This window comes from Triticum urartu, chromosome 2 (assembly GCF_003073215.2).
Source record: "Triticum urartu cultivar G1812 chromosome 2, Tu2.1, whole genome shotgun sequence".
Taxonomy (NCBI): domain Eukaryota; kingdom Viridiplantae; phylum Streptophyta; class Magnoliopsida; order Poales; family Poaceae; genus Triticum; species Triticum urartu.
The window spans coordinates 99832989-99845269 of NC_053023.1; the positions used below are offsets into that span (position 1 = coordinate 99832989).

The 12281-nt window shown below is 43.5% G+C and overlaps 1 protein-coding gene and 2 non-coding genes across 3 annotated transcripts; all 3 read right to left on the reverse strand.

Annotated features, from left to right (window-relative positions):
• Positions 1-5400: 5400 nt before the first annotated feature.
• Positions 5401-5516, reverse strand: LOC125542007. Its single transcript, XR_007297792.1, has one exon. It is a non-coding gene; the product is annotated as a U5 spliceosomal RNA (small nuclear RNA).
• A 1211-nt stretch (positions 5517-6727) lies between these two features.
• On the reverse strand, positions 6728-6847 carry LOC125541998. Its single transcript, XR_007297784.1, has one exon. It is a non-coding gene; the product is annotated as a U5 spliceosomal RNA (small nuclear RNA).
• A 741-nt stretch (positions 6848-7588) lies between these two features.
• LOC125536123 (serine/arginine-rich SC35-like splicing factor SCL33) lies at positions 7589-11727 on the reverse strand. Its single transcript, XM_048699265.1, has 6 exons — positions 11576-11727; positions 10328-10482; positions 9072-9149; positions 8246-8404; positions 8068-8148; positions 7589-7953 (listed from the first exon to the last, which is right to left on the reverse strand). Exons 2-6 carry the CDS (start codon positions 10474-10476, stop codon positions 7803-7805), a joined length of 618 nt encoding a protein of 205 aa, XP_048555222.1. The 5' UTR covers positions 10477-10482; positions 11576-11727; the 3' UTR covers positions 7589-7802.
• Positions 11728-12281: the final 554 nt, after the last annotated feature.

The following is a 12281-nucleotide window of genomic DNA, read 5'->3' on the forward strand; positions in this document are numbered from 1 at the left end:
ATGCGGTTTGACATAAATAGTCTTTGGTAATACGCCAGGGTGATCTCTATGGAAATCCACAGATAGCATGCTTCACAAAGCGAGATAGCAGACTAGATTACCACGAGCTAGTCCTTTACACTTCTCTTCATCCACTAGCAGAAAGCGATTAGCATGTTCGGCGGGAGTGAAATAGATCAAGGAAGACTCCGTCTCTAGCAGCTTAGGCTGAAGACGCAACATGAGTTGAAGATGCGCTGAACTGGCCGCTCATTCATGTAGAACTTACCAGCAACACGTACAAAAACAGACGAACATTTAGGAAAATTCATTGACAACAAAACGAAAATTTGAAAATCAGGATTTTGGGGCCTCCTCACAAAGAGAAAACACCATTCATTCAAAAGCAAAATGTTTTAAATTCAGATTTGGTGGGGCCTTCTCACAGAGAGAAGACGCCCTTTAAAAATTGGACGCGTCTAGCCAGCAACCGTTGGCTGGCTAGCGGTCCACAGCACACACCCTAGAATTAGTAGTGGACCTCTTTCCGGATCCAGCTGGCAAACCCAAAAAGGAAAGAAATGGCCCCCTATGACATTAACTACTGCACATGGCCCCAGGGGCGAGTCTGTCACAATATTAACTACTGCTCCCCCTATGACATTAGCCTGCCTTGGCTCACGCTGACGCACCAAATCGTCCTTCCCTTTCCTAGTCGTAACCCCCAAACCTCCCCCCTTGACCTCCCCTTCTCCATCTGTTCCTCTCCTCCATTGCCACAACTGTTGCCCCCGTTTTGGTGGGCCATGGACCTGAGAGGTGAGCTTCCATCTTGTTGTGCCCTCTCAGATGCTTCTCTTTTACAAATGCCTGTGGAACGAAGGATTTATTAATGAAGGAATATACAACAACATGGCAGTTAATGTTTGCGAAACTGCAAAAAAGAACTACCGAGACAGCATGCAAAATAATGTGTGTTTTTTGGGCAGGTTGGTATGATGTGCATGCAAGTCTAGAATGATTTCCAGGCAACTCGTGCTGAAAACACATGGAAACCCCTCTCTTGAAATTACTATTCTAGTTTATGCTTGAATTTTTTGCAAGTATCTGCAGAGTGTTGTAGGTTGCGCGAGGCTGTTGTTTTTTGGTTGATCTTCAAACTTGTCAAAGCTTTTGGGCAAGTTGAGTATATGTGTAGGCAATCAGGGAAAAAATGCAGGCAACTCATGTTTCTTGTGTGGTAGAAAAATAAATTAAGGAATAAAGAGGTCTTCAAAGTTACAAGGTTTGGCTTTTACTAGTGAATTTTGGGGCAAATGTCTTGTTGAACTACATGTTTCGCAATTGTAGTAGTAGCTGCTGTGTTTCGTTGTGAATTTCACTACTGGATTTTGGGCAATGTATCTATCTGGGGATTTGCTCTAACTGTAGCTGCTGTGTTGGTTGTGTTTCTAGCTATTCACATATCTAGGCAAGTTTCTATAATGTTTGGGCAAGTAGGGAATGGTTTACGGGCAACTCATGTTTTTTTAGTTGTGTGAATAAAAACAAACATAACCCTCTTGAAGTTCTGGTTTTAGCTTGTGCATTGGATTTTGGACAGGTGTCTCCTAGGGCTGGTGTGTATGCATGTGAAAAAAGAGATTGATTTATAGGCCACCCATGCTCAAAACCCCAAGAAGCAAAAACAGATAAAAATGTTTCACCTTTATATGGATTTCTTCTAAGAAAAAACTTGCATATAAAAATTCAGGCAAAATTGGACCATATTTTGCTCGTTTAATATTTAACTAACCAACCCACACATCGAATCAGAATGACCTGGCGTGTAGAGGAGGAAAAGAAAGAGCAGGTTTTATTTTCTTTCTCACCTTGTTCATCCTGATTGCAACTATTTTTTTAGTGTTTTTCCCTTGTTTCTTCTGGCATGAGCAGCCAGTATTGATTTTACTACATCTATTGCAAAAAAAAGGTAAAAAGGAATTAGTGAGCAACTATAGCGGGTTTTTAAGCAAATCAAGTATTGACAAAAAGCTAGTCCTGTCTGTACATGAAAACTGTTTTGATTTCCTTTCTCCAACTACTGGCTGCTGTACATCCAGAGAAACCCTTGATGCTTTTCTTAAGTTGTTTTTGGTACTAGGATTGTGTTGAGAAAACAAAAAAGAGCAGCCAAGTTCTAGGATTTGTTTAAGAAAAATCACTGTTGGTAGTAAGCAACTCCACTATTTTTTTGCTGAAATAAAAAAGTTGGATATCTTTGTGCGAAGCTTACCAGGAAGTGGATGTTGAACCTTCTTGCTTGGGCTTGTGCACAAAACCTCAAAAAATGTTGCTTTGACTTTATAATTCAGTGAGGCCCTCCAAACGGAACAAACAATCTGTTTAGGCAAAAACGTCTACAAAACCATATTTACAAAACTTAAATGATTTAGGCAAGAACTATTTACATGTAGACAACTTATCCGATTGGAAAACACAACTTTTGTGCAAAATAAAATCTTTTTTTTGCTAAAAAAAACTTTGGGAAACTCGCGCCAACCTCTCTAGCAACCAACTATCATACATCGGGCAAATTTTGGGCGAAAATAAAACCCAATGTTCTCATCTTTGGGCAACTCACGCCAGCATCTCTAGCAACTAACTATCATGTGTTGGGAAAGTTTGGACACTTTTGGCTCAAAACATTGACGATTCCAGCCCCCGCATCTCGGCAGTGGATCTTTGGGCAACTCATGCCAACATCTCTAGCAACTAACTATCATGTCTTGGACAAGTTTTCGACACTTTTGGCTCAAATCATAAACGATTTCAGAGCCCGCCTCTCGGGAGCGGATCTTTGGCAACTTATGCAGGCATCTCTAGCAACTAGCTATCATGCGTTGGGCAAGTTTTGGACACTTTCGGCTCAAGTCATAAACGATTCCAGCCCCAACATATTGGGGGCGGATCTTTGGCAACTTACGCTAGCATTTCTAGCAACTACCTATCATGAGTTGGGCAAGTTTTGGATACTTTCGGCTCGAATCATCGACGATTCCAGCCCCCCATCTCGGGACCGGATCTTTGGGCGACTTACACCGGCATCTCTAGCAACTAACTGTCATGCGTTGGGCAAGTTTTGAAAACTTTCTGCTGAAATCATACCCGATTCCAGCCCCCCACATCCCCAAGTCGCAAACCACCGCCGCGCTCAAAATCATCGATTCGCCCATAAACATGGGACCCCCACACCCCTCTTCAACCTCCCTATTCCGCCTCTATCACATAGAATTGTAGATGTGAGTAGAGAAACACATGCTTAGGGGGTCGATTTCGAGATACTTACAACGATTTGCGGCCTAGTTCCTCGACCACTCGAGACAATGCTTTCCCGGATCTAGCTCCACCCCACTAGGTGGTCATGCCGCACAGATGGCACTGCCCCCTTGGCTCTAGAAGAAAGCATTTTTTTGGCTAGAACCCAATGCGCACAAATATTATAGATTGACTAGAAGAAAGCATGTTTTTTGTCTGCACACTTTCTCGGTCTAGAGTACAGTCCACGACTTCTTACTTTTGCTTGCTTAACAGAAGTGCCATTCCTATCCGCCCTAGCCCTCTCGTCCCCCCATCCAACAACCGCCTCCCAGCATGTTGCCTGCAAAAATTCCACCTCGGCGTCCCCCCTCCCGTCGCGCGCATTGTGGATCGAACACTTTTCATCGTCCACAATGTGGACCTATATTGTGTGAACATCAAGTTGTGGTGTGTCCCCTAGGAAATGTGCATTAGTGATTGTAAGCAAGTAGTGCTCTAATCTAAGCAAATTGCATAGTATATACAGGCAACTCAAGGTTTTGTTTAGAAAAAGGATTAAAATTTAGCAACTCGTACTGGGTTTGTATGCAATTCCCATAGATTCTACAGCCACTCATTAGCTTGCTTGCGGAAGAAAAATATTCTGGAAAAAAACATGAATCTATATTGTGAGGAACTCTATTTTAACTTGTGTGGACCTATATTTGGTTCGTTGAAAAGAAAATGTCCTAAAAAATCAAGTTGTGCTGTGTCCCGTGGGCAAATGCGTTAGAGGTTGCCGGCAAGTTGTGCTCTGATCTAAAAAAATCAAGATGTACTATTTTATCTACTGCCCAGTACAAGGTATGATGGAGGAAGTTAAGGATTTTATCCAGTTTTTTATGATGTGTAACTAATGGATATCCCTATTGAGAAAACTGAAATCAATGGACACCTATTCAGAAAACTAATTGCAGTTGACAAAAACAGTGCCAATAATGGATTGATAAAAATCTTGACAAAATACACAAGCATGTAGACAAACAGCTATTAGGCAAAACCCCTGACAAATAGCAGGCAAGTAAGAAAACAACTATTAGGCAAAAGTTCCCAAGGAAAAGTATAGCAGATTCTAGTCGGGTAATTATATCAAGGATATCAATGTCATATACTCCGTATATCACTACAGAAAGTCTGACAAGATATCTCAAAACTATCTCATGTTACTCATAGGATGCAATTACTTCCCCCTCGGTACTAGCAGATGGATCAAGCAAATCTCATACGGGTAGCCTGGCAGATCTCATTACAGAAAACGGGCAACATCTGCTACATCTACATCCTCTGCTACTCCCCTCTAAACTACAGTTAGAATAGTTTACTCTCTCTCTCTCTCTCAAGCCCCTCGTTGTGCATCTCACGAACCACAAACCCCAATTATTCACGCATCTAACGCTCCTATAACCAGTCCCTTGCGCGGACACGACACCTCATCTCGCACACGCATCCCCGTCGGTCACCCTCCTGCAGTGAAAACCGGCTGATTTACTGCGAAAAAACTGCTGAATCGAGAACGAGTTGCTTACCGGAAATTTGCGGCGATTGCACGAGCTCTTTGACGGCAGCACGAACCTCGACACAGCTCACGCATCGCCTACTCGTACCTCCACCTCCTGTTCGCCGAGCTCTCGACTGCTGCGCATGCAGAAGCGGCGCGCCCCCTTGCCTCATTCCGTCCTCCGCATGTATTCGTTGCCGCGCCTACGAAATCATCACCAGCGCCCCCACTCCTCCGCCTTACAATCACCGCAGAAAAGGCTCCACTCGCGTGGAATCGCTCCGCAACCCGCGAAATCGGCCGGGGTCGCTAAGGAAGGAGAGGAATGGGGAATTGGCGGATCTGGAAGACTGCCCTGTTGCGGTTGCAGATGGATGAGTGCGGTGGTGGGGAAGGAAGAAGTGGGGTGGGTTGGGGGGAGAGGTGGTTTGGTGGGGACCGAAGGCTGCCGCTTCGGCCTAACACGAATGAGCCGACCATGTGGCACCTGGGGCGAGGGACGAAAACGACCGCGCGACACCTGAGCGATCGATCGCGATCCAACGACGCAGACACGCGTGTGCTCTGTAAGACAAACGAGCCAGCGAGCACTTTTTAGGTTTTAGGTTAAAAATTAGGGTATGCTGCTTAGTGTGGCGTGCACACGGTATTCTTTAGTAAAAGGCGAAAGAATAATTCGCCTTGTGCTCACCACGCAGCTGCTTGCCTTTCACCACTCGCACTACGCCCTCTTATATAGCCGAGCTCCCTCCCCTCTCTCCCTTGCCCGGGCGAGGTGGGACTAAACGAAAACCATCACTACTCTGCCTTGGCTCCTTCCCTACCGTGTCAGCAAAGCCCACAGACTCTTTTTTATGTTGAGGACAATCAAAGCCCACATATGCATTTTACATGTGGCTACTCTGCATTTCAAATTGCTCGGCCCAGAAGGAGTGACGCCAGCGGCCCAAAGGAGCCGTGCCCTTCGGGCGATCGTGCGACGGCCTGCGCGTGGAAATTTTGCTGCCTGTGAGCGCACGGTAGATTCGCCTAGAAGGCTAGAGCACGCATGGAGGGGATTTTTGTCTCAAAAAAAAAACGCATCGAGGGGATTTCATTCCCAAGTTGAAACGCAAGAGGAAGAATCTGATACTAGATGAGGTCAGTGCATAGGAGAGACTTTGCACCAAATGAGCTTGACTTTCAGAAGTCGAAAGTGCTATGACAGCATTTCAGGCTTGTGGTTCGCATCCTTTGTGTCGACCAAACTCTTTATCTGTCCGGCTGTTCATCGAGCTGGTACTTACGTACATGTGGAACAAGCTCATGTATCTGCTGCGTTCAACCGTGCTTGCTCACAACGATTTATGTAGTCATCTTTATTTGTATGCTGAAAACTCAGTTACAAAGTTTGTAGGCCCTCTTTTCTTTAACAGAACACACGCAGTTTGACATAGTCTTTGCTACTACGCCAGGGCGATCTCTATGGAAATCCACAGATAGCATGCTTCACAAAGCGAGATAGCAGACTAGATTACCACGAGCTAGTCCTTTACACTTCTCTTCATCCGCTAACAGAAATCGATTAGCATGTTCGGGGGAGTGAAATAGATCAACGAAGACTCTGTCTCTCGCAGCTAGGCTGAAGATGCAACAGGAGTTGCTTCGGCCGCAGAGAGGATGCGTAGATGCAGACAAATACTGAACTGACCGGCCATTCAGTCTGTTTGTAAAGGAAACAGTTGGAGCTTAACGAATGACGTCTTTCTTTCTGGCATGAATTAAAACCAGCAACTAGTACAAAAACAGAGACGCATTCAGGAAAGAACTTATAAGAATACATGAAAAATATTTGAAAATCGGGATTGTTTGGGTCTTCCTGAGGAAAACACACCGTTGAAAAGCAAAATTTTGAAATTCAGGCTTGGTGGGGCCTTCTCACAGGAAGAAGACACCCTTCAAAAATTAGCGTATGCTGCTTAGTGTGGCGTGCACACGGTATTCTTTAGTAAAAGGCGAAAGAATAGTTCGCTTTGTGCTCACCACGCAGCTGCGTGCCTTCCACCGCCCGCACCACCCGCTCTTATGTAGCCCACCTCCCTCGCCTCTCTCCCTCAGCTAGGCGAGGTGGGACTAAACGGAACCATTTGGACGCCCTCTGCTTGCCCTCCGCTGCCCCAGACGCACGTTACGTCGGGCCTGGAATGTCAGCCCAGCAGCAGTGACGCGAACGGCCCAAACCAGCTGTCCATGGCGTCCTACGCGGCCTTTTCCTTTCGCGATCGTGCGACGGCGCTTGCGCGTGGAGGGAAATTTGTTGCCACCTCTTCACTTGCCTTAAAAAAAACCTCTCTTCGTTCATGTACGATGCGTCTGTCTATCTGGCATTGTGTGCTTTTGTGTTCACGATCACCGGCCATGGAAATGATGCACGTCCATGTTTTTTTGTGTTCACGGAGAAACCGATGCACTGATCTTGCAGGAAAGAAAACATTCTTGTGCAGGTATTCCCATCAAAAGGGTATATAGAATTCAAAGAAAAATGGAGCGTTACAGCTGGTGAAAGAATGGTCTGTTAGAAATTATAATCTGTGCATAGGTGGGACTTTGCACAAAATGAGCTTAAAATTCAGAAGATGACAGCATTCCAGCTGGGACAGTTCCTTGTTTGAATCTTTTTTTGTCGACCAAACTCATGTGCTGCTCTGCTGCCAACTACTCCCTTCGTCTCATGTGTCAAAAACGTTCTTAGGGAGTAGCATTTACCCCGGCCCAGTGTATGCCCGTGACGAATATGCAATGCAGAGTCATTTTATTTATGCGCTAAATAATCTAGTGCAAAAGTACAGAGCCGCAGACACAGTTTGACATACTCTTGCTGATACACGACGGCAATCTTCTCTCTATAAATCCACGGGTAGCGCGGTTCACAAAAGCGATAGCAAACTTAGATTCCCACGAGCAAGTCCACTACAGTTCTAGAGACCCGAGCAGAGCTACTGATGCTTCATCCGCTAACCGAAATCGACCTCTCTCTTCGTGAGGACCTGCCGTACTTCCCATCCAATGGACTCGCACTCCTCGATCCGCTGGGCGAGCGGGAGCGCGAGGGAGACTCGTCTCTGAACCTCCGCCTTGCGGGCCGAGGTGATGGAGACCTGTCAAAAGGCAGCAGGTTCAAAGCATCATTAGGTGGAGAAAAAGATCAAGAATCATACTGTATTAAAGTCTCCAGCAGCTACACTGAAAGCTGGAAAGAAGAGCATGCACACCTTGAGTAGCTTCGGCCGCGGTAAGATGGCCGCCCCCTTGGGGAAGGAGAGTGCCGCCGATCGTAAGACCGACCTCTGCTACTGCAGGATGTGCAAACAAACAGTCAATTGAGTGGCCGGCATTTGGAGTTGAACTAATGACAAGCTACGTGTGGGTGCAAAGAAACAAGCAGCAGACCTTTCTCTGGTTCTCATCTCAGCAGGCTTCTTTCTGTTCTCCTGTGCAAAAACAACTGCAACTTCTCTACCAAGAATGACCTGTCCATCCATGTAGTATTTTGCGTCTGCCGCATCGTTGGGATCAAAGTACTGCACAAACCCAAATCCCCGTGGCTCCCTGCAACGGACCCAACAAAGTAGAAAGATCATATCCATCCTTAAAAAGGGTTAAAAGCTTATGGCCCTGAGCAATATAACAGAATTTCTTCAAAGCAGTACACAGCAACCAAACCAGTGTCAACTTCCAATAGTCAAAGACACACGCAGATTTAAGTAAAACAAGTAAAAAGTGCACTCGGCTGCTGACCTTGCACTTCATAAGAGTTCTAATACAGACTTCGAACTCTTCATGATCACTTGCAAATCTCTTAAACCTGTAACTATATCTTCCGTTCTCTTCAATAGTGATCTTAGTTGCATTTGTATGTCTCTTAACTTGCAAGTCTCTATTTCTTCCATTCTCTTCAACAATAATCTTTAACTGCATGTTTCTTAACTTGCAACTTCTCTATCTTTCCTTCTCTTCAACAGTACTCTTAACACTTGTCTTCAAAAGATTACTTCCACTGTTAATTCCAAGGGGTTCACAAAAGTATTTAATGTACGCTGATACAACTATATTGCAAACAACTATCTTGAGAGGTGGATTATCCTATGGCTAAAGCGGCATGTGCTATCCTACAAGCTCGAATAGCAAATATGGATATGGCAGTATGTTACTGCAAAAAATTGCTAATATCTGCAGTTGTAATGGACAATGAACAGGTCTAGATAGAGTGCCTTACTGAGTATAGTAATCCCTTGGAATATATACGTCTTTAAGACGACCAAACTGTGCAAATGGCCGGCGAAGGTCATCTGGCCTGCATTCATAATTGATGATGAGTTAAAAAGGCTAGGAGGAAAGAAGAAACTCACATCACTTACATGGAAAGAATAAAAAAATTGATAACATAAGAAACAGCAAGATAGGAAGGGAGAGACGCGCACAGACGAATGCCAGTTAAGCAGCAGATAGCAAAAGGCAACACATATGACTAATGCCTATTCAAGGATGCATTTTGAGGTTTATCCCTATTGGTTAGTGCTGATCCCCCACATGGGAAGGCATGGGGTAACAACCGAAGATGGACTCATTTTAGTACCACCAAGTTATATTCAAAACTAAATGTATAGACTTAAAAAACTATCTTAGTTGAACATGAATACATCCATGCTTTAAAATAGAATGAGGATAGAATGTCAAAAATGCATTTACCATATTTTCTGAATACATCCATGCTTTAAAATAGAATGAGGATAGAATGTCAAAAATGCATTTACCATATTTTCTGAATGTGTTACACCAAGGTGAGTTTAGGTAGGAAATTCCACAAATAATACACCGGATACGAAAATGCATGCTAGTTTGGCCTAGGAGAAAGTTTAGCTAACATATACTCCCTCCGTCCGCGAATAAGTGTACATCTAGCTTTTGTTCCAACTCAAAGTTTTAAAATTTTGACCAACTTTATAAAAAATAATAGTAACATATATGACATCAAATTGATATATTATCAAAGTACAATTCAAAACGAATCTAGTGATACTAATTTAGTGCCATAAATGTTTTTACTTTTTTCTAGAAAGATGGTCAAAATTTTAAAACTTTGACTTAAGACAAAAGCTAGATGTACACTTATTCGCGGACGGAGGGAGTATGACAAATTGCTTATTCTTGGATGCATTTTGAAATTGATGCCTCATTAGTGCTGAATCCCCCACATGGAAAGGCACAGGGCAACAACCGAAGATGGGCTTATTTTATTGTACCACCAAGCTATATTTTAAACTAAATGTATATACTATTAGACTTACAAAACTATCTTAGTTGAAGATGAACACACGTTTCCTCATCAAAATAAAATGAGGATAGAATGTCACAGATGCATTTACCATACTTTCTGAACATGTTTAACACCAAGATGAATTTAGGTAAGAAATTGTAGAAATATAAATACACATGCTAGTACTAGCCTGGGAAGTTCTGTGGAAACCTTACCTGCAGTCACGACGAAGGTTCCTGACCAAAAGACTGGTTGGGAGATCTCTACCCCGACCATCATAACGATCACGGGGACTTGGGCTACGGGCCCTTCCCCTGTAGCCTCTCGGTGGTGGGGATGGGCTGTAGCTGTAGCCTCTCCTCATATTGGTCTACAAGAAAACAATAAAGCATTATTACTAAAACAATTCCATGCGCCACAAAATGACCATACTAGCCTATTTGGTGCAATGAAGATTAAGCAAGGCATAACCTAACCATCAAGCATTAACTTCAAGGGATGTTCGAATAGGGAGAAGATTGTAATGATCGTTTCGTGCTCAAAACATCATTATTTTGTCCATTGTACAAGATGTCATCGCTTCATCATCACATGTTTTCTCATTTAAAATTTAATACTCCCTCCGTTCACTTTTGTAAGTCGTTTCAGACAACTCAAAATAGGCTGTTTTGCATATTGTCTGAAATGTCTTCAAGGTCTTATAAAAGTGAACAGAGGAAGTAATAATTTATAGTTACATTGATGCAAACATTAGTTGCTAGAGATGACACTAAAACACAAGTATGTAAGTTTACATAATGGCCTTCCTAAAATTAACTTATATGACTTCGCAGGGATAGTTCACTACAGATTTCAGTTATTTTGTCTGATCTTCATGAAGTATAGAAAAAAACAATAACGAGCACAAGCTATCATCTAAAAGACTAACACCATCAGGCCCGCTGGGTCAAAGGGCGAACAGGACGTTTTAAGTACCCCCACAGTTAACCAACCTATCAGACTCGTGGGAGTATCTCTTAGGAGATCACAAGAATACTTCCTCGAATCAACACAAGGGAATGACAAACAGGTTAGGATGAAACATTGACTACCCCACAGTTATTGTGCGCATGAATGAACATGAACACTGGCAACCAGAAATTCAGAGCAACGACCACACTATATAACGGCAACGCTGCCGCACCGAATTTGCTTCAGACCTATCCAGACAGTCTAACGAACCAACAGATCTGAGGCGCGATTACAACCGCAATCCATCATCCACTTACATCTTCTACCATGATTATAGCATGAGCGGAATCGTCAATCAGGACCGGCAATAATTTTTGGAATATAAACTGCTTAAATTTCCACGGGGATCACGCGAAATCCGGGATCAGGAATACATCGCAGTGATTAGGTGAACTATATCAGACGGATGATCACAGGCAACCAAGCTACCAAGCAAATCGAGCGAAGCTTACCGCGGACGGGGAGGATCGATCGGAGTGGCGCCGCCAGAGGGGAGGAAGGAGACGAGATCAAGGTTCGCGTGGAGTCCGGAAGCTTCCCGAGGCGACGGGGAGTGGCGCTGCCTTTATCGACTGAGCCGGTGTCGCGCAGACGTTGGATCGGGACACCCGTCCTAACTTGTGCGTTTGGACGGTGATGGATGCAGTGGGCCGAAACCGTTTTGGGTCATAGGTGGATGGGCTTCTCTCCCCATTTTTTTTAACAACAATAAGTGTCACAATTTTGAACTAACTCCAATTCAAAACTGCGACATTTTTTTTACATCCAATTCAAAACTGCAACACTTATTTTGAATCGGGGGAGTAGTATTTTTTTTAAGAAATTGTTGAAAATAAAGGTCAAACGAAACAAAAGAAAATGATGAAATCACACATAAATGGATATAGAAAATTCAAAGAACTCAAGAGTATCAAACATACATATAATGTCGAGTCTCATATGACTTGTCAAAATTTCCCTCGACAACAAAAAAAATTCGTGTTCAAAGGGATATAAATTGGTGTTTTCTTCCGCAAACATCTTTTGTACAAAATTGTACACTAAACTAAAGGAAAAGATAGAACCGGATCATACACCAATTTTTTCTAGAAAAAGTATATGTTGACATTGCTTTTTTACAAAAAAATTTGAGCATCAGTACAGACACAAGCGCTCATA

Coding starts and splice junctions, on each gene's coding strand:
- LOC125536123 (XM_048699265.1), bottom strand. CDS start 10,476: ATGAGGAGAGGCTACAGCTACAGCCCATCCCCACCACCGAGAGGCTAC. Junction 8,405..9,071: donor CCAAGGGATTACTATACTCA/GTAAGGCACTCT, acceptor GGTCCGTTGCAG/GGAGCCACGGGGATTTGGGT. Junction 8,149..8,245: donor GAGATGAGAACCAGAGAAAG/GTCTGCTGCTTG, acceptor CACATCCTGCAG/TAGCAGAGGTCGGTCTTACG.